Source organism: Camelina sativa, chromosome 9 (genome assembly GCF_030686135.1).
Source record: "Camelina sativa cultivar CO46 ecotype springtype chromosome 9, ASM3068613v1".
Lineage (NCBI taxonomy): Eukaryota > Viridiplantae > Streptophyta > Magnoliopsida > Brassicales > Brassicaceae > Camelina > Camelina sativa.
Window position 1 is genome coordinate 19,940,689 of NC_141888.1, and position 23,603 is coordinate 19,964,291.

At 35.0% G+C, this 23,603-nt stretch overlaps 4 protein-coding genes, 1 long non-coding RNA gene and 1 pseudogene across 19 annotated transcripts; 3 read left to right on the plus strand and 3 right to left on the minus strand.

Moving 5' to 3' along the window:
• Positions 1–1,140: 1,140 nt before the first annotated feature.
• Positions 1,141–5,629, minus strand: LOC147938354 (tubby-like F-box protein 1). Of its 15 annotated transcripts, none has more exons than XM_087467881.1 (9): positions 3,678–4,071; positions 3,233–3,551; positions 3,044–3,166; positions 2,829–2,894; positions 2,649–2,672; positions 2,430–2,562; positions 2,274–2,344; positions 1,674–2,055; positions 1,141–1,563 (listed from the first exon to the last, which is right to left on the minus strand). In XM_087467881.1, coding segments are annotated over exons 3-8 (324 nt in total). In that variant the 5' UTR covers positions 3,072–3,166; positions 3,233–3,551; positions 3,678–4,071; the 3' UTR covers positions 1,141–1,563; positions 1,674–2,053. The 15 variants fall into 15 exon arrangements, 14 of the variants coding, with proteins under 14 accessions (XP_087324007.1, XP_087324005.1, XP_087324004.1 ...); XM_087467879.1 differs by having other exon boundaries at positions 3,233–3,557; positions 3,678–4,035; XR_015567447.1 differs by lacking the exon at positions 3,678–4,071 and having other exon boundaries at positions 2,649–2,662.
• LOC104711040 (phenolic glucoside malonyltransferase 1 pseudogene) lies at positions 4,215–5,818 on the plus strand (annotated as a pseudogene).
• A 3,157-nt stretch (positions 5,819–8,975) lies between these two features.
• On the minus strand, positions 8,976–14,938 carry LOC104711041 (kinesin-like protein KIN-5D). The gene is made up of 23 exons (XM_087467877.1): positions 14,755–14,938; positions 14,105–14,323; positions 13,885–14,014; positions 13,646–13,801; positions 13,076–13,552; positions 12,879–12,976; positions 12,631–12,787; positions 12,483–12,552; positions 12,289–12,365; positions 12,143–12,196; positions 11,982–12,062; positions 11,764–11,875; positions 11,589–11,675; positions 11,336–11,511; positions 11,066–11,227; positions 10,873–10,980; positions 10,633–10,791; positions 10,465–10,548; positions 10,181–10,386; positions 9,973–10,074; positions 9,780–9,889; positions 9,538–9,689; positions 8,976–9,425 (listed from the first exon to the last, which is right to left on the minus strand). Exons 2-23 carry the CDS (start codon positions 14,290–14,292, stop codon positions 9,186–9,188), a joined length of 3,186 nt encoding a protein of 1,061 aa, XP_087324003.1. The 5' UTR covers positions 14,293–14,323; positions 14,755–14,938; the 3' UTR covers positions 8,976–9,185.
• Positions 14,693–14,889, plus strand: LOC147938355 (uncharacterized). Its single transcript, XM_087465600.1, has 2 exons — positions 14,693–14,707; positions 14,776–14,889. Exons 1-2 carry the CDS (start codon positions 14,693–14,695, stop codon positions 14,887–14,889), a joined length of 129 nt encoding a protein of 42 aa, XP_087321726.1.
• Positions 14,939–18,625: 3,687 nt separating the features above from the next.
• Positions 18,626–19,952, plus strand: LOC147938356 (uncharacterized). Its single transcript, XR_015565706.1, has 2 exons — positions 18,626–19,365; positions 19,473–19,952. It is a non-coding gene; the product is annotated as an uncharacterized LOC147938356 (long non-coding RNA).
• On the minus strand, positions 19,853–22,744 carry LOC104711043 (cysteine-rich receptor-like protein kinase 4). The gene is made up of 7 exons (XM_010427711.2): positions 21,896–22,744; positions 21,638–21,775; positions 21,410–21,531; positions 20,938–21,148; positions 20,623–20,860; positions 20,394–20,547; positions 19,853–20,281 (listed from the first exon to the last, which is right to left on the minus strand). Exons 1-7 carry the CDS (start codon positions 22,701–22,703, stop codon positions 19,964–19,966), a joined length of 1,989 nt encoding a protein of 662 aa, XP_010426013.1. The 5' UTR covers positions 22,704–22,744; the 3' UTR covers positions 19,853–19,963.
• Between the last annotated feature and the right edge of the window lie 859 nt (positions 22,745–23,603).

Consider the following 23,603-nt stretch of genomic DNA (forward strand, 5'->3'; position numbering starts at 1 on the left):
TTTGTGGATATCTTTTAATGTGTTTTGTTATTTTTTCTTTATATATTGGTTGCTATATTTTTGGTGTTTTTTTTTTTTTTGAAAAAATGGTGATTTTTGGTGTTTGTTGGTTTTGAAAAAAATGGTGATTTTGGTTTTCTTGCTTTCTTACAAAAAATGTGAATTTTTGTAAACACATAACCAAAAACACATAACCAAAAAATGGTGATTTTTCATTTTATGTCTGTTTTTACATTTTTATTTTATATTAGTTATGTTTATTTTAAAATTTAGTTTTGTTTTTCAGTTATTTAAATTGCATATTTGTAGTGTCTGATATTATTTATTTCTAAAAGTATTTGTTAAGTTAGTGGTAAAAAATTTGAGGAAGGGTATCGACTCTCTCTATCTTCATACTCCATTTTAGCTATAAAAAAACAAAAAAAAAACTAAAACAATTCAACAATTTTATTTACATAGAGAGATCAAGTCAAGTTTGGTTACATAGAGATGATTCAACAACCACATTTATCTAGAGAGATAGATCAGATTGGTTTCGACCCGGACTAAAATTTTCAAATGATATATTGATATATAATTTTTTTTTTTTTTAAATAAATGGTTGATTTACAAAACAGTTATAAAAAAAGTGGAAGTGCAATATACTTTTGTTTCATCACTGATCATCGTCTTGGAGATGAGAAGACTCTTCTTGTACACAGCCATATCAAAACCTTCAGAAGCTCTTATGTTTTTTGGTTTCAGTCCATAGTATCCTTGCAAGGAGTTCATGGCTGGAGACACCTTCTTTTCTGAAGGCTTCAATTTCAAAGACTGGAAGAAGTCAAATAATACGTCTTGGTTGTTGCCATTGCTTGCTGACGATAAATCTTGCTCCGAACACCCCTCACGGCAAGAAGATTTCATGGGAATAATTACTTTGATATGTGGATGTCTTTTAATGCAAATCAGTAGACGATGATAATGATCATTTTTACGACTCTACTTAATTGTACTTTTACTCATTCTCTTACTTGCTTTAAAGAACATTGGTTGTAACTAATCAAGATAAAAATAAACTTAAGAGTTCATAGCCTTCTGCACAAACTCTAGAGCCGATAGAAACTTTACATTTTACCAGTAGTAACTTTGGTTCTGCGGTGACATGACAAACAACATAATTCAAAATGTCAAAACGGTTCTTTTACAAGGGAAAGCTGTACCCATCTTGGTTTGATATCATCGCTCCTTAACACTATCCTGATCTTATGGAACCTTCTTTCATTGAGCTTGCTAACCTAGTCTAAGTTTCTTAATGTTACTTGGGAAATGCACAACAACATAACTTACAGGTAATCTAATGTAAACAGCTCAAGTTCTGCAAAAACCTTATAAGTCACACTGTCACAGACTACATACCACGAAGAGAGGGTGAAGAGGCTAAAAAAAATACCCAAGATTAAGAGAGCCGTTAGATAAGCATGGGGAAGGAGGATGTCTGCCAGGTAATGGTATTCGGAGAGACTTGAGAGCAAACATCTGAAGATCAGTCACAAGCCCATTCAGCTTTGTAATATCTGCAACCTGATCAATCACCACACTTAATTCAAAAAAAAACAGACACAAGACCCCAAAAAGAAGAAAAAAAACTAATCCTTTTAAACACGATTCATTCAGCTTTCTAAACATAATACCTCAACGCTGTATTTGACGGCAATGCCAAAGAGAGTATCAAGCTTGGAGACCTCGTGTTTGATATAACCAGCGCCGGTAGGAGTGGTCGAAGAAGGTGGAGACAAAGTCGGTGACGAGATACGCAGTATCTTGGAAACAGATGATGATGATAATGATGATCTTCTCGAAGGACTATAAGGTGCCATTCTAGGATTCTAGGTCTAATCCAAACCATATTGTCTTACAAAAGACTAATCCAAACCAAATCTTATATACAAAAACATCAACTACTCTCGTCTCTAATCTCTTCACCTCTCTCTTTTGGGTTCTTACTCAACGTTCACTTCATCATCCTTGCTTGAGGTTGAATGCCTTAGTTCTTTCAAGAACTTTTTGTAGCTTCTGCAAAACAGAGTAAAAAACATAAGTTAAGGATGGTTCTGCAGAAGATATCTAATTAAGACTGAACTTGCAGGTGTCCACAGTATCACTACAAGGAAAATAACTTTGTCCACAGTATCAAATATCAATGCATATACGTATCAAACCTTTGAAGTGAACAATTTTTATTCAATTATCAAAACTCACGTAACAAAAAAAAGAAGTCAGAAATCACTCACATGTTACGGTGATGGTGCCGTAACCATAACTCGTATCGTAAATTATGAATTTCGTTCCAAGAAAATTAGACCTGAAACAGAGAAAGTGATACTTATGCATAAGCTGGAAACTTTTCACTAATAAAAACGTTTTATAACTCTGGCAAAGTGTTTTACCTGATTTTGCCAATGTAGGTATTGCTTGATCTCGAAATGGTATTTGCGCGCATAGAGATCACATACTCGGTGTAAGTAGTTTTTCTTATGCGTTTTACAGATAGAAGGAACTTTCCACTCTCAACTAACAAAGCTGAAAAATAATAAACAGACCAATGGATAAGAAGTGGTAATGAAAGAGAACAACTTGGAACAGAATCAAAGAAGGTGAAGCTTTACCAGGACTGAGAAACCTGCAATAAACTAAATAGAGATCACAACTTAGTGGGAAACTAAAATTAAGTCAGATTGGTAAAAGATCTATACATACAAACTCCAATCACCCAAAAAACTGAGTTCATTCATATCCTAAGAACAAGGTGAATCAGATAGAGAACTTTTGGCTATGAACTAACTAACCTGTGGTAAGACACTTCTCTTGCCCGCCGGATATGCCTCTTCTCATTGCATTTCCAACCAATATTTCTGCACAAATATCAAGTCCGAGGATATGAAGATTCCATACAAGATATAATTAAGTAGGTAATCAAGTCCTAAAGAAAAAAGATTAGAATTTAATCAACCCCAGCCCCTACAAAAGTTAAACTCCACATTAAATTCTTCAGTATACTCACTAAGAAAACATGCTTCAAAGAGTTCCATAAAGACGAAGTGCCTTCCCTTCAACGACCTCACATTCTGCTTCCACGCCTAAATGCTCATACCTCACCTCTGTGCTCAGGAACTCCACACCGACCCTGCAGGTTTTTTAAGCTCAAGTCTCATACTTTCAAGAAGCAGATTCACAATCATATACATATCACCTGTCCATCCTTCTTCTGATTTTGTTGAGCAGCTTGAGATTGTCATTCTAATTGTGTTTGATGAGCTTCTCAATCATCAGATGACGTTCCATGGCTTTAAGCTTGGTGACATCAACAACCTTTTTCCCTTTCTCTGCAGCCTTGCCATGGTTTTCAACCAGAGAAAACCGCAGCCGTTTAAAAGTGGGAAATCTCTTGATCCCACCCCATTGCAGAGCATGCTCTGCTTCATCAACACCATTCTCAAGCTCATTTCTTAGAGAGCTGCTCCTGGAAGAAGATCCATTGCTTATTCCAAAACTTGTCTAAATCGAATCACCTAATACTTGAATTAACAAACAAAACCCATATCATTACAGATTCATACAGCGAGAAGAGAAGTGAATAAACACAAATGTTGCAAAAACCCCTAAAATCTGAGATAAGCAAAAGAAGATGAGATTACCGACAGAGACTTAGAGATCCTTTTTGTGACGATGGTGGAACTGATATAAATCAACATGGAGGAAACCCAAAGTCGGAATCTGGCAAGAGATTGGTTTATATAACAGAAGAACTTACGACAATTTAAGGAAGAAGTAGTGGACTGTCCATTAAATCAGAGGACATGGAAGAACATAATTAACAGTTACAAACGAAACTGTAGCAATTGTGATGGAAGACATGGAAGGATAAGTGAAAGTGTGGAGGACTGGAAGACTTCAATTCGCATCAGATGGTGAAACGGCATGGATCGTGAGTTAAGGAGAAGAGCAACCGGTGGAGATGGAGCGTCGTCGACAGCGCGGAGGAGAGACATTCATAGGTTTAATCAATAAGATAGAGAAATGGCTGGGCTTGATTTAATTCTGCAAAACTTTGGGCTAAGTCCAATCCGAAAAACCCAAAATTTTAAGAAGAAATGCTGACGTGGCAGCACCAGAAGTGAGAAAAAGCCAACTTTATATATATATATATAATCTCTCCATCAAAAACATCACCAAAGAAAATGGTTTCATCACTGAATATTATCCACGTGGAGCGAGTCACTCCTTCAAACTCCGACTCGTCCGAGTCACTCACACTCCCACTCACTTTCTTTGACCTTCTCTGTTTCAAAATACCTCCAGTCGAACGACTCATCTTCTTTCGACTAACCGAAGCAACTCGCTCTTTCTTCGACTCAGTCATCGTCCCAAACCTCAAAACCTCTCTCTCTTCGTCCCTCTCACACTATCTCCCGCTCGCCGGCCAACTCGTCTGGAAACCACTTGATCCCAAACCTAGCATCGTCTACGCTCCAACCGACGCCGTTTCATTCACCGTCGCCGAGTCAAAAGCCGAGTTCTCACGCTTAACCGGGAAAGAACCATTCTTCGCCACTGAGTTACACCCGTTAGTCCCTCGGTTACAAAACTCCGACGTCTCAGCCTCGGTCATGTCGTTTCAAGTCACGCTGTTTCCAAACCAAGGGTTTTGCATCGGCGTAACCGCACATCATGCCATTTTAGATGGGAAAACGACAACCAGTTTTCTCAAATCTTGGTCGCACATATGTAAACATCAAGAGTCATCTCTACCTCATGATCTGATTCCGTTTTACGATCGCGCGGTCATAAAAAGTCCACAAAACGGCGATATAAAAGTTTTGAACTCATGGCAGACTTTAGTCAAAACGTTCACGGGCGGTAAAGAACCTGAAAACCCCAAGAGTTTAAAGCTTCGTCCGTCTCCCGTGATTAGTCCTGAGGCAGTCCGGTACACTCTTGAGCTTACTCCCGAAGATATCCAAACACTTCGGGAGAGGCTCAAGAGAGAGTCTTCATCCTCCTCTTCCTTGTCAAAGAAGCTTCGTTTGTCTACCTTTGTGATAACATATTCATATGCTTTAACATGCTTAATCAGAGCTCGAGGTGGAGATCCGAATAGGCCTGTAGGGTTTGTGTTTGGTGCAGACTGTCGGAAAATAGTCGTTCCGCCGATCCCATCGAGTTATTTCGGTAACTGCGCCATCGTCAATAGTAGAATTCCATTAACCGCAGATACGTTTACGGGTGAAGAAGGGTTTTTGGCTTCTACAAGGCTAGTGAGCGAGTTGGTTGAGGAATTGGACGAGAGTGTGGTGTGGAAGATCCCTGATTTTGTTGAGTTTTTTAGAAGTATTCCACAAGGAACACAAGTTATATCTGCTACGGGTTCGACCCGGTTTGGAGTATACGGGTTGGATTTTGGGTGGGGAAGACCGGAGAAAGTGATGGTTGTGTCGATTGATCAAGGCGAAGCAATTTCTTTGGCCGAGAGTAGAGATGGGAATGGTGGTGTGGAAGTTGGCTTCTCCCTCCAGAAACATGAAATGGATGCTCTCAGTGATTTGCTCCACAATGGACTAAAACATTGACCACTTATTCTCATAATTTCAAAATCATGTTCGTCTGTTTGTAGTTTGTACCACTGGCTGTCACAGACTCATTCTTATTTTTGTTTCTATTTGTGTGTGTGTGTGTCTTTTGTGTTGTTGTAAAATGTATTTAATTTGCAGATTTTTTCAAATGTGATAATGCAAAAATGTTTTAAATGAAATTCAACAATGATAAACTTTGAGGATTATGTGCATTGTGGCAGCATATGCAACTAGGCGGTATTTTCTCTCAAATAGAAGACTAAACCGAGAAACTTTTCGTATTTTTCTCTCTGGAACAGAATTATATCGTGTTATGATAGATATTGTCTCTTAACTTAAATAGGATCATGAATTACTCTCATGCTTTTAACATAATAAATTCAAGATAAGCATATGATGTCATATCGTGATTCGTGACAATCAATTGGTTTTACAAATTTCACAAAAGAATGAAACACATTGAATTTAATTGTCACTACATTCATCATGAGATATCTCCTATATAATAAAACGGAAGTACACAACTTTTTTCGTAGACTATATAATTTTTATAAGTTTGTTATAATATAGGTTATAGACTAAATATATGTTGATTACAAAAAAGATTATTGATTAATTGGTCAATATACACTTAAGAATATCCCAAAGAATCCTCTGAAAGAAAATATTCCAATGATTTATACAATTTCCAAAATAAATTCTTTAGTATTTCATGTACTGTTACAAAATATATATTGTTAGACATAAAAATAAATAAAATATTGGTAATCACACTTAATCAGTAATTTACGAGATCTTATTGTGCAGTTAAAAATAAAATCTTACCTAAGAACGGATCATATTAAAACACTTTCACCAAACATGTTCAAAAATTAAAATAAAAACAAATAACAATCATAACCATATCTCAACATAAAATTACAAAATTAACAATATAAAACTTACAAAATATATGTTTTTTAAACTATCATATTTAGCATATGATTTTATTGCATAATGTTTTATCCAATAAATTTTTTAAAAATAATAATATAAATTATATTATATTCTAAAATTATAATATAAATAAAAGAAATTTCAACCCGTGCTCTAGCACGACTCCTAATCTAGTTGCTGTTTATTTATGAATTTTGAATATCTACACTAAAAAAATTTAACCCATATCTTCACCAAGGGACTCGGAGTACAACAGTTTGAATATATATTCTTTGCAATTTTTACTTTTTTTATATACATAAAAGTTCTGGCAAGAATATATCTCAAAGAAGGTTTTCCAAATAATATTATCTAACTTTGATATCTTGTTTAATATTCGCGATAATATGTTTTAATCGATTGACTAGGATTATTGGCAAAAAAAAAGAAAAGAAAAAAAAACTGGTTACGTTTAATTCTATTGGCATTGGCAGTTGGTTGCAAAGTTGGGAAATGTTTATTGTCTTACGAGAAACAAAGTTGATAAGGGTGATGATTAATTGGCCTGGTTTTAGAGGTCTCAAAAATGGGGGTCCATCGTCGTGTTACACGATTCGTGTATTCGTGTCACACTCGCATTTGGTTTTGGATATCGTAAATTAAATTGTTGTCGAGCCCATACTTTTATATTTATCATGTTACGTTTCTTTCAACCAAAATTATACGTAATCAAGACCTTTCGTGTCTCCCCTGCTATAAACATGTCCAATGACTCAGAAAACTTCTCCAATCTCCCTCTAACCTTCTTCGACTTAAAATTTATGAAATCTGTCAAAAACCTAGATTTGTATAAAGATTTTCTTGTTTACTAAGATGCTAATTAGGCAAAGCCTTTGTATACACAACGATTAACCTAGTTAGTATTAATAACAGTCCTCATCATATATTCAACAAAAACTCTACCAACAACATACTTTTTTGCAAGTTTACTCTCAGTTTGTAAAAATACATTACAAACTTATGAGGTCGAATTTAACGAGAAATATAACCATCTCATGTATCTTTTTCGAAGAGCTTTTGAGGTAGCATACATTATATTTTCAATATTTTTAAGTGTATATTTAAACTTATTATCACGATAGTTTCATTTGATATAATATTTAAATAACATATCAAAGTCAAAGTTTAACATATTGAGAAATCAAACCAAAAGTAAATAAAAAATTACACTTAAAGAGAGGGGTAGATAACTAGATAAGCCCCTAGATGCTCATACATCTTTCCTGAAATCTTTAAAAATCTCAAAGGCACATATCACAGAACGTGCTATGTGGTTGTATGTCTTATAAATTTTACCTTGACAAAGATTCTTGCTATAATCGCATAATGGTCGATAACATTTACTTTTGTGAAAAATTTGAACCTCCAATATCCCATTTAATTTGAAATTTTGATCAGGCTTCATGTATGGGTCTTCACCCAATAAACATTCTGTATGAATAGTGGTGCAACACTCGTCACACCAATCTTTCTCACATATTTCTTTCCCAAATAGAAGTTTGAGAAAGTGTTTGTCATGTTTATATACCTTGCTTTGTATGGTAAAGTATAACATTTAAAACATACAATAAAATTGCATTTGATGCAATTTAATTGTTTATAATATTTTCTTTTGCATACCTGACATTGGAGTTTTTCTTCCAAATCTAAAGCTATGAATAACGGATGTTCATGACCTTTGTAATCAAATGGCCCAGAAATTGAAGCACATCTTACATCCAGATCGAAATTACATTCCATTATCGGACACTGGTAGACAAATCCACTGCTAAGTCGTTCACAAGCATTGCAGATGAAGTAATTATCAATATATCAACTTTTAGCCTTCAATGTAAGTGGATGAGGATGTAACACATGTTGTACTCGTCGGGGAGCATTGGCACATGCTACATGGATAATGTAGTCACACTTTATACAAGAATAGAAATTACCTTTATAGATTGGTAAAACACACACTTGGCAAACATTGTTTTCATCATAACGTATATTGGCCTTGAGTCCGAAGATGGTGTTCATGAAGAAAACGAAGTATTACTCCATCAGAAATTATATGAAAAGGCCCAGCATCTTGTGTTATATTGACTTCTTCTTGTACACCTTCGAGTTCTTTTCCATCCCATACATCTTTCCCGATAGCACATCTTGAATGGACAATATAATCACTGCACTTATCACATATATATGCACAATAATCATTAATAATACTTTGACGATAAACCCCACAAGACCAATCTCAAGATCGTACAAAAGAAGCATATGAGATATGATGGTGGTGACGTGATATCTTGATGATACGAGGGAAATATAAGCAATCTTTATCTTTATGGATACTAAGTTGGTCTTATATTTCCCAAATTTTAATGGTATAATTGTAATGTATAAAGTATAAACTATAAACGATTGTGTATGTCATTTCCATATTTTCTCTAGTACAAATAAATAAACAATAAAGAATATTAAATAAAAGCTGATGTTTTTAATTCCCAAACAAAAACTCCATGAATAAAAAGAGTTTTTACGTGTATGCAACAATACTCTCTCTGTACAGTGTAACACTTAACCTTTCCTTCGTTTTGTAGCACCAAGCCTCTTGATATTTCAGTTCACAGCAGAGAGGGGAAATCTTGAATCTGACACAGCTGCCTCGTAAAGAGAGGGAGCACGAATAAGGTGTTGCTGCTGCTGCTTTGCATCCCCATTGGCTTGCTTCAACAATTTCTCATCTCGAAATACTCTCAGTAGTTCCTCTGATGCTGGAGTTCTAAGTTCCTCGATGGATTCAATGCTCGGTATGTCGATTGGTCTTTTCCTTGGCGTTGAACATGATGGTTCATCCACCTATTGCGTCAAAAACACATCAGTATTGTAACTTGAATAAGACCAACTATAATATATGAAATGTGCGGTTTTCTTGGTTTGTTTTTGTGCGAGTTGAAATCTTAAAACTTACTACATATTCATCAAGAAGACATTTCCCTGCATTCTCTGTGATCTCTACGATCTTGTGATTGTGATCACTCTTGAGCTCTACCAAGTCTTCACAGCATGGAATGATCATGGAGTTGACCTTTGTACATGCATCATTATCGAGTTGCAATGAATCTGAAAAGAAGTAAACTTTCAGCAAAAGAAAAAAAAAAATGAAAACCTTTTGAATCTGTAAATTTAAGGGAGTTAGTTAGCTCTACTCACGATCAATGGAAGTAAGGAGGCTGCCATTTGCAGCATCAAAAACATCAAGAGAGGATGATACAGCAGACGAGAATTGAGAGCGTAGGTTCTCATTGGCATCCATACCATCTCTGTTGAGAGATTGAAGTGATAAGTGACTTGAAACAAATGAGAAACGGTGAAACAAAAAGAATTGTTTATGTGGAGATCGAACCTAACGATGGAGTCAACAGAAGCCACATTGTTTCGTTCTAGACTAACTAATGATTCTTGAGCTTTCCTCCATTGATGTGCACTCATCTCAGCCTTCTCCAAGCTACAATTTTCCATTTCAAAAAGTCAAGCAAATGCATGACAAAAGCTCGGCGCTTAAGATAAGATATGCTGTGAAGTTTTGTAAACTTTGAGAATTTTATTTATACCAGTTTAAGAGAACTTCTTGCATAGCTTTCTTCCCACTCTCAACCGCTGAAGTGTCCTCGTGGTGGCTAGATTCTGTTTTCTCCATGTGAAGGCCCCACTCAGCTTTAATGGAAGATGTTGAATCTTGCATCGTTGACATCTCATGTTGTAGGGTGGTTGTTCTGGTGGATGTGCTCTCGCGTAGATCGTGTACAGCCATTTGGACCTAAAGATTAAAGAGTTTTCTCAAAGCCGTTAATGAAATGCATTTCCTAAGAACAAACATGCATAATTGCATACGTACAAGGTTTTTCTTCCTAGCATTAGAGTTTGCCAGAAGTTCTGCTACTTTCTCAAGCAATTGTCTCTCTTCATTTGCAGCACATTCCTACAAGACAGAGGAAATAGCATTAAAGCTTATGCAAGGCATTTGCAGCTGCACATGTGTCAACAAGGCAAGAACCGGAATCACCTCAAACTTGTTTTCAAATTCACTCAATTTCTTGTGGTTAACTGTCTGGGCTTCTTCCACTATCCCGGTTAGTTTGGTAGCATGCGTGTCTAGAGTCTTGAAGAATTCCACTGTTACTTTTGAAACTGACCTTGCTGTATCCACAACTCGTGAGTGTGCCTGCAAATAATAATGTTTTAAAACCAACATGTCTGATATCAATATTGTAACATTTTAAAGGATCATCGAGGATTATTAAACCTTTCGTTGCTGCTGAGCAAATGTAATAAGCTTCTCTTCCTGTTTGTTAAGGCTACTTTGGAGATCTTGCAGTAACATGTCAGCCTCGGAAGCAAAACCCTTGAAAACCTACAAGAGAAAACAAAGGACGGAGATTGACTCAGGACAGAGATAACAAATGGGTCTAGTGGGATAGATAAAGTACTAGACTTACATTCTCAAGTTCATGCGAATGTTTCGAAACTTCTGAGTTCAGGCTACCAAATGTCGACTGAGAATTTCCATCTAGCTTCACAGCTATGTTATCAAGAGCTTCGATGCCAGAACCATACACCGTCTTCAGTTTTGAAAGTCTCTCACGGAGTTCTTCAGTAGCCTATATAAAAAAAAAAGCAAAATGAGGCAAAAAATGGTCGGTGAAAACAAAAACAGGCCATAGAAAGAAGAAAGAAAAAAAAACCTAGTTCAAGTTATGATGTTTAACCTCAGATTTTGTCGAGACAAAGGACTCCATGTCTTCCTCCATGTGTTTAAGTTGAACCTCTTGTTGAGTAACAGACGAAGCAACAGTCTTATGCAATAGCTCAAGCTGTTGTGTGAGCTGTGACTGAAACTTTTGGATGAGAAATCTGTTTCCGTCCTCAATTTTGTCCTTTCTTTCTGCATAACAACAGCATATATCAATCAGGGAACATCTATCGACAGATATTGAAAACTTTGGTCCATGAATAATTTACCTATTTTGGAAAACAAGTTGGAAACATCTGCTGCTGCCGTTTCTAGTTCTGTCCGCAGCTGAAAGGCTCGCTCGACAAGTGATTTTTCTGAAAGTCGCAAGAAAATTGTCAGAACTACCAACTGCTAAAATATTCCTCATAAGCCATAAGTAGAATAGTAAGGAATATCAAGTACCTGACTTGAGAAGATTAGATATTACAAATTCCTTCTCCTTAATGGTTGCATTCGCCTGTCTGTATTTTTCTTCAAGATCAAACAATGAGCACTCAGTTTCCTCGAGCTTTTTCTGATATTTTGTAGAGAGATACAGTTAGCTTTCATGCATTTCAATGAGCATCTATAAAAAATAGCTTTGGGAGAAGTTGGAAGAGAAATCAGGCTCAAGCGTATACCTCTGTTTTCACAAGTTTCTCAGTCAACTCCGCTGTCAAAAGCTGCTGAGAATTGTATAGTTCCTGAAGTTCAACTACTCGCTGCCAGACCAACATAATCGTTACAGAAATATCAAGTGAGGCACTAATGGGATATGGAATCAAATGATGCGGGTTGTTACCTTGTCCTTGGATTCTGATTGAAGTTCTAATCTTTCTATCTTCTCCGCCATTGCCTATGATTAGGATACAACTGAATAGTGTTACTTTTCAGATTCAGGATTGGAGTAAGGAATAGATAAGAACCAGTGAGTTCAGAAAGTAAAACCTTTTTCTCAGCCTCTTCTTGAATATAGCGGTCTTTTGGTATATAAATCCCATTTTTCTCTCTCGCAGCATATACCTCTAAGAAAGTATAGGAAATTTATTAGCAGATGTAATAAGGAGAGAAAAAACGAATAAAATTGCAATATCAAGTAAGGAATACCTTGAAACTAATAGATCAAATGATCATACTCATACCTTGCTTCAATCGGTCAATTTCAGAATACAGATCTTTCATGACAGCAGTTTTCATCATCTTCTGGTTGATCTGGAATCAAGAGGAAATTATTAGCGCTGCTGTTTTATGTAAGAGATAATATAGCAGAAGAATGTCGTTAAAACTCACCTCTGGTTTGTTCTTGATATTCTTGGCGCGATGTGCATAATCCAAAGTGCTTAGAGTCTCTTCTAAACAATGGATGGAAGGTGAAATTGTAGCGATAACACACGTTTTCGTCTTTCCTCCCAATGAATCCCTCAAGAGCCTCGTCAACTTGCTATCTCTGAAAATTCAAAAGGCAATAACTGAGTACCCTCTAATGGCAAAAAGAAGATTATAAACTAGTAGTTCCTTTTTCAACTGATCACTTGTACCTGTAAGGAATATGACCAGAGTGCTCAACAAGCGCGTTAATGACACGACCAAGAGTGAGTAAACTCTTGTTGATCTCTCCAGCTTCTCTGGCTCGTCCCTGCAACAACAGTTGTCAAATTACTTAGTACTAAATTCCTTGAATGCCTTGAAGACACTGACATTAGAGACAATAATAATAATAAAAAGATAAGTATACCTCTCGCGCACCAGAACGTGAGATATTTTCAGAACCAGCAAGGTCAACAAGATTTAGTTTCCCACATTTGATCATCTCTTCTCCCTCTGGAGTATTTTCCTTGATGTGAATGGTGATCGAAAATATTGAATGAGAGCGACTACTTTGCTTGTTCAAAAGAGTTTCAGCTGTACGCCTTTTCGCTGAACCTTTTTCCAAGATCTTGTATATTTCATTCGCTGTACTAACTATCTCTTCTTCTAAGCCACGGACAAAGACACTTCCTTTCCCGTCTTCCATGAGGGCAATCGATTTTTTAGACTTCTCATCAACAAATTTTATAGTCTCCTCTGGTGCTAAAAGATCTGAGATTTCCTCGTTATATAGCTCTAGGAAGGTGACCTTCATGCTATATTCAGCCCCCTGAGCTTCTAATATGTCGAAAATTTGCTTAACAGCTCTTGGAATAACACCCGCATCACTCGGGAACTCACCATTCTACAAAAAAGCAACCATAACTATTTAACAAAAATACATGAAAGATTACTGAATCGTACAGAAGCTCAATAGGTTTTTTTTAGAGCGATCAACCTTTTTCCTCGCACCTCCTTCCATGGTATATGTCTTTCCAGTTCCGGTCTGACCATATGCAAAGATGGTACAGTTGTAACCCTCAAGTACTTCAAACACAATTGGACAAATGGCTTGGTCATACAAGTCCTTCTGTTGAGATGCCGGACCAAAGACCTGACACAGAGAAACATGAGCCAACTGAGAGACAAGCATAATCAAGAAACAAGCTTAACGCAATTATATATCAACTCTATAACCTTATCGAAAGCAAAATGTCTATCAATATGCTTTCCAGCAATACTCTGAGTAGCAGCAACTTCTCGACGATTCTCGTTACAAGAAATCACCACAGGTGTATGTATTCTAGCCTCATCCTCACTCAATGGCCTATAAAGAACCAGCAAGAAAGATCAAAAACCCAAAAGAGACCAAAAAAAAAAGAAAAAAAAAAACACAGAGCCACTAATAAAACCACACCTGCAACGCAATATGACCTGCACATTCACACCCTTTTCTTTATCATTTCTATTTGAAGAATTTGAGTCAGAAGATCTCGACTCTCTAGCTGATTTATCAATTGATCGTGGTGTCTGAGCTGGTGAGAGGGATACAATCCCACCTCTTCGTTGCTGAATCGAATCCATTCTGCTAAAATGATCTACCATTTAGGTTCTCTCAACACTTTCAATTCCCCTCCTGCACAACAAACACAAATCGATCACATTGAGTAAATGGATCCAAAGGGGAACCAAAACAACATTACTCAAAACCAATCAAGCATATATAAAGGTAACATTTTTAGAGATGCCCAGAAACTAAAACTACAAATTCTATACACAAATCCTAAAAATTTCGTATAGTTTGACTCAAATTTAGCAACTTTCTGACTCAAATTGACTTCATTTCATGAATCAGCAAAAAAACAAAACAAAATGTGAACACTTTGGTGAAGAGCTACTTTATTATGTAGCTACTCTAGTACCAAAGTTCATCTACAGATCGATGATACGAAATCGGATCAAACGATCAATCACTAAAAAAGAAGAATCTTGGGAAAATAAGAAAATGATTCATCGGGTGGTACTTTTCCATGAAACTAAACACACTCTGGAGATTTGAAGACTTACACAGAGAAGGATAAGGCGTAGCAATGGCGGATACGAAAGAGAGAGACTTGGAGAGAGAGAGAGAGAGAGAGTGTGACTTCTTCAAGTGCATTTATTGTTCCTTCTTCTCAAAGCAGAGATGAGAGAAGAAGATGAGAGATGAAGTAAAAGGCACAAAACTATAAAGTTAAAAAAGATGGAACGTTTTTTCTAAACGACGTCAACATAACGGTTTAAGAAGACCGGATCCAACCGAAATCTTGGTTCCGGTTTTCTAATTAATTATCATATTATTTAAATATTTTTTATAAAAAAAAAGAAGATAAATTCATAGTTTCATACACATTACTATATTTCATTTTAAAATTTTAAATTGTGTATAGATAAACTAGAATGTGAAACTTGTCCGGTTTGATTTAACTAATTGAGGCTACCGGTTAAGTTTGGGTAATTTTGATCTGAACTTATTTGTTTTTGTTAACGGCGTCAAATCAAATCGTTTACTTGAATTATGCGTTAATTGCTCTTTCCAATTTTTAATATTTTATTAAGATTTTGTTTTTTTTTTTCTTTCCCACTAAATTCTATTTAAGGGGTGTTATTGGATTTTGGTTTTTAAAAGAGTTTGATGTATTTAAGAATCAGGTGTTATTCAATTGGGTATTTTTAAAAATCCATTAAAATCTACTGTTATTCAATATCTACTGGATTTTGTGTGATTTTGGATTTCAACGTACTATGCTTCTAAAATATGAACAAACACAATACCACACTTTTCTCAATCATTTCATTTTCTTCTCCTCTCTTCAGATGGATCTCTAGCCTTTGACATATTATTGTTTGATTTTTTTTCTCAATCCTTTTATATAATCACACTTATTCATCAGATATGTATTATTTTTGAGAATTTTTTTTTGTGTTCTTTAACTTTTTTTTTTTCTGGGTTCATGATCTATAACTTTTTTTTTTGGTTAATGATATAATCACACTTTTTTTTTCTGGGTTCAATCTCTGTTTCTTCTTCCTCAAACCTTTTGTATATAATCACACTTATTCATCAGATCTGTGTTTTTTTGTATTCTTTAATTTTTTTTTTCTGGGTTCATGACATCTGGGTTCTTTAATTACACCAAAAATCTGGATTGAAAACAAATACACTTTAATTCAAGTTTTCTATGACATGTGTAAAAGTCTGGGTGTTATTAATTTAATATAATTTTGGTGTATAACACAGTTTATGGATATATATATATTTTTTTCTAACAATAACTTTTTAAAAAATCCATAACAATCACCAAAAATACATTATCAATGACTTTCAAATCCACCTTATATGCATTATAAAGTCCACACAAATGCATTAGACTTTTAAATCCACTAATGTCCTGGGTTAATTAAAATCTATTAAAATCCTCAATCCAATAACACCCCCTTAGATTAGAAGACAATTCTTTTAAAAACGTCAGATTCTCAGATTAGAAGATTAGAAGACAATTTTGTCTTTCCCGTTTTGAGGGGAAAAGTTAGAACCTTTTTAGAGTTTTTTTTGCTAAATTTAAAATTAGCTCATTCCCATTAACATAAAATTTAAATTTTAAATTTGAATTTGAGACATCAGGTAGTAAACTAACGGGCTTAGTTTATTTTTTTAAAAAACTCTAATGTGAAAATAGTCTAATTTCTCACCTAATTATCTATCTACTAAAAAACGACAGCCACACAATGGAAAACAATATATAAATTAGATATGACACAATAGTCAAATATTATTAATAAAAAAAAACTAAAACTTATAATCAAACTTGTAAACTTTTTTTGTCCTTTTTAAATCTTACAAAAGTCAAATGTGTTCATCCAATGAATTTGATACCATAGACATGTCCCAAGTTATTTCACATGTGATGGTTAAATTAATTAATCCTATGTAAAACCAATATGTCAATGTTAGACCACAATTAATGTTCTTGAAATTAGTAAGAAAATAGTAATATACTTACTAGATTATTAGTGAAGAAAACTATTTTATGTTTGGCAAATATATGTATACATATATGTTTGGCAACATGTGGTTTCTACATGAGATGTTATGTGTATATTAAGGAGTGAATAAAGAAGCTTGATGAAAAAGGGAGAAGGCAAAGAAAAAGTGTGGGGTTAAGAGAGCATGTGATATGATCCCTCTCAACATGTGGTCTTCTTTTTAAAAAACCCCTTTTGCTTTTTTTTGCTCATCTCCCTCACTATCAACACACACAAACACACATATTATAGTATCTGAGTAAGTGTGTGTGTTTTCTCTTAAAATTGGTGTGTCAAGCTCAGCGTTGCACTCATATCTACGCAGCATCTTTTGGTACCAAACACATGTGGGGTTTACTTTTATGGTATCGATAGTTTGGTTTATATTTGTTGGAATAGGTGATGTATTAATTTTGTAATATTCAACATCACTATTCTTATACATATTTATCGTATCTATTGACCAATGACTTTGAAGGTAACACAATTTATCTAAAAATTTCACCATTTCATAAAGGGAACAAAAATTGTTGGAGCTACGAATAATATCATCAAATCTTGTTTTGGAACAAGACCCTTTAAAAATGTTCAAGACGGTTTATGATTTATTATGTACTATCATTATATAGAGTAACTTATCTCTGTAATTGGAAGTTTATAATCTCACAAAGTTGTGGTTACGTTAAAACAAATTTGTTTGAAATATGAGTTTTTCGAGGTAATAAATGACTTTAGTCTTGTACAGTATATTATGTATAGACTTTACATGTGTATATGCATACTGCATACATTTCGCTTGCGAGACACTCTATCAAAAGTACTGCATTAACTTGTGTCTTACTTCAACTCATTTTATTTGGTAAATATACTCTAGTGATTCACATGCATTGTTTCAGAGGTTTTGATTCCTTGCCTCCACCATTACACAATTTCATTTCCAATGCCAGTTTCACATTTAATTTGCTTTTCATTTTTTGGTAAATATTTGCTTTTTTAATTGTAAAAACTATACTATAATGTTAACATAAGAAAAGCTTAATTATCACAGGTTTTAAAAAAAATATTTGGTATTAAGTTTACCAGTTGGAGTAAAAAATCCAAGAAAATCCCCAAAATCAATCAATTTGCAACAGTTGAAAGGGCATAATCATCCAAAATGCACAAGTTGTCAAACTCTGAAAATAAATTGTAACTTTGTCACAAAAGGTTGTTAAAAATCATGGATCGTGACTATTATATAAAGACTCATCTTTTTCTTTTGTTGGTATCAATGTTAAGTTTATACCATTTTTTTTTTTTTTTGTGACAGAGAGAGAGCGGAAAAGACCAAATAAGAAGCAAGCAAGAATACACCAAGATGGTCTTGTATATGGTGAACAAAAAAGTCACCTTATTTTTATTAGTCACAAAGATGATCCTAATTTCTCAGTCAACAGTTTTGCAAGAAATTTTGGAAAGGGTTTACTTTTGTATTTAACCCAATGTTTTGGATCATTTTTAGTAATTATAAATTACTTCATTTTTTTCATTTTTGTATAGAACTATTTTACGAACTAATAATATAAAATGAAAACACAATTATATACGTATTCTTTCCTCGAATTTATCATTATATAGTCTTTTAGGATTTTAGCCATGTTTAGATCTTATTTTTAGGTTCTGTATGTGTATTTCTAGTAATAATAATGCAAATTTAAGAACGGCCGGTAATTAGGATCTATCGTAATGCATGCAGCATGCTTGTGTCCAAAGCATGATGTCAACATTTGTTGTTCCCCTGTCTCGATCGTTCGATCCATTAACACATTTTGACAGAAGAGCTAGCTAGACTCTAAGAGACAATATATAAAGCAATCAATCTCAACATTTAAATGTCTTACCCACTCCACTCTTATCTCCCTCTCTCTTCTGGAATAGGATTCGTCGGAAAAATAAGAAACCGACCGATGTGAAATTGTTCAACGCAAGATATCACATCCTTACCAAAGTGGCTCTGATCAACGTTGTCGGCGTAAACTAACTTGTCTTCTGCATGCGGCTCTCGTGATCTCTCACCCCTCTCTCCAAGTCTCCATCCTTACTCCGATCCTCTCGCTTATCATTATTGATTGTCGATCAAGACGATTTATCAATGGCCTCAATATTATACGTTCATATATGATGGAAAAGATGCAATCAAGATTTACAATTATTTAGAAAGTTTAGAGATTGAGGATGAAGCAATAGGTAAATTTCAAGCTTAAGTTCGTCAACAGTGAGTAGTCACTATTAGTGACTATGATGATCGAATGATCGATGCTGTGGGAGAATATAGTTATCTATGTACAGGTTTAGTAAAATATCTACTTATCAACGCTAACATCGCGACCGTATGATGCGGAACTCGATACTCTCGTTTCCATCTGATACACTTTATCAACTCCTTCTTTCCTTGAAATTTACTTTGATTGTATAATTTTAGGATGTTCTTCTGTATATAAAAAAATTAATGTTAGTGTAAAGGTTACGGGATATGACACTTCGCGCCTCCTGAGACTGATATCAAGATTGCGCTGTGTAAGCATCTCTCTTCATGTGAAGAGGTCAAGGAAGTTGTGGTTACGTTCTCCCTAGGTTTTGTGGCTTCTTTCTTCCTCCAACTTGTGAATTTTTTATTTCCCTCAACTATGCAAGTTATTGAAATTCTAACTAAAGACTTCCGTCACTGTTGAATTTTACAGACATGCTCGCGTTTTGATTTTAGGAGAAGGATGTGTCGAGAAGGCGCTAAAACTAAATGGATGTACGTGCGAGCTAGGAATGGCCTTTGAAGTTAGATCTGTTGACTGTTGTGCCGGTAAAAATAAAACGAAGACAATGCACCGATGCTACTGGCTAAGTGGCTATATGCTCCCAGAAAGCCGCACCACCCGACGTGCTTAAATTTGCTCTTGCTATTCTTGGTAGAAGATTATATTGCTCTTATGAAGGAGAAGGAGAAGGCTAAGGTTCTCTCTTAGGAGAAGACGAACCTCTTTGGTGTTTCTAACGGTGATACAATGCAACCTTTGTTTTCTCTGTTTTATTACTTCCATTTTTCTTTGAGATCACATGCATACTCTTGAAAATATCCCAGGAAATATTTATCGTGTTTATCAAGGCAGACAAAATGTAGACATCTTTTATAAACTAAATGATATCACGACTTTTAAATCTATAAATAATTTTGTCTTCAACGAGGAGTTACTGGAGTCATGGTACCATCATCGACGGAGCAGAGAGCGGACGTATTGATAGATAGATCCACTAGTCGTGCTTGTTCAAGTCTACTCCGGAAGAAAAAACCTGGTCGTTGAGGAACAGGGAGAGCATTTGAGCTAGTAGTGAGCATCTGGACAACAGCTGACATGGTTGGACGATCTTCAGCTTCTTCTTGAACACATAGTAAAGCGATATGGATGCATCTTGAAACTTCGCTGATTCGATACTTATCATGAAACGATGGATCCACGAGTTCCAATGATGACCCATTGCTCCATAGTCTCCAAGTCTAGTGAAAATTTTAGTACTTAATTAATTAAAACTTTGGTCGCTCTTGACAAAAGCAAAATATAGAAATAATAAATAATAATTGGTTATTTTAAGGCTATATATGTACTCACATATGTAACCAAATTGCCAGGACCAGTATCCATTTGATAGAGATTGCTGTTCTTTTTCCCACTTATAATTTCAAGAACTAAGACCCCAAAGCTATACACATCTGATTTCATGGAGAACTGGCCATACATTGCATACTCGGGAGACATATAGCCACTATGACAAAACTCAAAGCTTTAAAATAGAAGCAACCATGTTACATGTCTTAAGCTAATATATGAAAAAACTTACTATGTTCCAACAACTCTCCTCGTATTGGCTTCCGTTTGGTCCATTCCAAAAATTCTCGCCATTCCAAAGTCGGCAATCTTTGGGTTCATATTAGCGTCTAGGAGGATATTACTTGCTTTGAGGTCACGATGTATGATTGTCAGTCGTGAATCTTGATGAAGATAAAGAATCCCTCTAGCAATTCCTCCAATGATTTTGTATCGTCTAGTCCAGTCCAGCTGGTTTTGCATTGTAGGGTCTGCGCACGCATATTTACAATGTTACAAAAGAAGTGGCATGCAATTTTGAAAAAAATATATCTTTAACTTCACTGACCAAAAATGAAGTAGTCAAGGCTTTTGTTGGGCACAAACTCATAGACAAGTATCCTTTCATCTCTTTCCAAACAAAACCCTAGTAGTCTTACCAAATTTCTATGTTGAAGCTTTGCCACAACAACAACTTCGTTTGCGAACTCTCTTTCACCTTGTCCTGATGTCTTGGATAACCTCTTGACTGCAACATGTACTCGACTAGGAAATATACCCTACAATAATAATTAGTTTTCCGAAAGTCTAAGTTTGCAAATTGGATGTATAAGATCATGAAAAAGATGTACATAATCCCATGCATCTCAATAATCAAAGTATTATATTGTGACAAATATTATGTTTGGAAACTTGTTTTTTCTTCACACATTTTTTTTAAAAATCTGTTAAGCGTTGAATATATGTATATATTTTGAAAGCAACTCATTGTTTTATTCGCTTGTGGCCTTAATTAGGACTAGATCGGACAATGGTAATACCTTGTAAACTTCACCGAATCCACCTTGGCCAAGTTTGTTAGTCTCACAAAACTTATTTGTTGCTGCCTCAATTTCCTTAAAATCAAACTGAAGTGAGCCCGCAATGGTTATAGTAGCCCTTTCTGTAAAAAACCATTCTGACAACTCAATTAGGATAGAGTAACACATAGAACATTCAACGTGAAAATGGAAAGAAAAAGGAGATAGTTTATTTATCATTGGTGTTACCTTGAGTCGATGGTTCCCTCTCATAAGTCGTCCTTGTTTTCTTAGCCCGGAAATTAAAAACAGCTACGGACAGAATAAAAAGAGCAATGATTGGAACAACAACAACGATGACTATGACATAGGTGTTTCTACTTTTTCCTGCAATATTCACAGAAATAGAAAAAGGAACACCATTGTTTTAGCAACTCTTGAACGTGTCAGAAACAAGTTTGCACTTAAATTAAATATGTACACAAAAGAGAATAAATTAATTGTTACCACGACATGAAATCGATGCTGGTGGTGTTGTATTGGCGGCTTCATTGTAGAACGAGTAAAGCTCGTACCTTGAATTACAACTAGGGTAAAGAAATCTTCCTCCAGTTCTGTAAAGAAACATTCCATTGATGGACTTTTGTAGGCAATGTAAACAGTCTTGTGTTGTAAGATCAGGAGTGCACTGAACGAGCAAGTACAAAGTCTTGGATGCGATGGCCTTTCGTTTCGTACAAAACTTCCTAGAACTGTTCGCTGCGTCAATGGCAGCTTCTTTCAACGTGATCCACACCGAATCCCTGAACTGATGTACTTGATCATTTTGATTAGTTGATGAAATATTAGCGCCGTTCAACGTCATGCTAAAATTTCCATTGTATGTAACGGTCGAGAGAATATTCTGGTGAGAGTATCTGAGCATACACTCATCGTAGTAGAGCACGGCTTCTCTTTTATACGGGCACCTTTGTAATGTCTCGTTGACAGAAAAGGCTACGCAGTTACGGCAAACTTCTTGCGAAACGTCTCCGCGACAAAGGAATAATCCCGTGACCTGGTCGGAGGCTTGTCCCACCGTGGCAGTTTGGAATCCCGTAGTGTATAAAGCATTCCGGGAAGAGAGAGAGGACAAAAGGGTTTTGAGATTGGTGAAGTAAGTCATGTTTCTCGAATAAGTTATACTAGTGTTTGGACAAAAATGGTTTAAGTATTTAGGAATTTGAGCTGGTGCTGAAGTAGGAGATAAGGAATAGGCAAATGTAAGACGAATGAGAAAAGGAAAGAGGCAGAAGAAAGAGGCGCAAGAAGACATGTGCTTGAGTTTCTTCAGTTTGTATTTCTGAGATCATGAAGCTCCCATGCATGCAATAAATAAATTTATTTTCTTGACTAGTGTATTAACGTGAAGTAGGGGATGGTTTGTGACTTTCTTTTTTTTTTTTTTTTCTTTGAAATTTTTTATAAATATACGCCATGTACTTTTCAATCTATATAATAATAACAATCTGAAAAAATACCAACATTTGCGATTTTTTGTCATACTTTTTCGTAAAAAATATATTTTTTTGACAGAAAAATTCAACGGTTGCATCTCTTTAAAAAGTTGTGTCTGTTAAATGTAGAGTTATGTCTCTTACAAACAGTTGTGTCTATTCAAATGTTCGCATCTTTATAAATTTATATATATAAGTGACTTCTCATCATTGTATTCAAATTTTCTTTATTTTATATTTTTGATAGTAAATTTTTACAGTTGCGTCTCTCTAAAAAATTGCGTCTGTTGAATATAGAGTTGTGTCTTTTACAAACAGGTGTGTCTGTTCACATCTTTAAAAATTTATATATTCGTCGTACCTTTTTCGTAAAAATATATTTTTTGACAGAAAAATTTAACGGTTGCATCTCTTTGAAAAGTTGCGTCTGTTAAATGTAGAGTTGTGTCTCTTACAAACAGTTGTATCTATTCAAATGTTCACATCTATATAAATTTATATATAAGTGACTTCTCATCATTGTATTCAAATTTTATTTATTTTATATTTTTGACAGTAAATTTCTCTCTAAAATGTTGCGTCTTTTGAATATAGAGTTGTGTCTGTTCACATCTTTAGAAATCTATATATAAATAATTTATCATCATTGTATTCAAATTTTCTTTATATTTGTATTAGTTAAAAGAGAATTTGTTGGAAATGTTGTCTCATCACTGTGA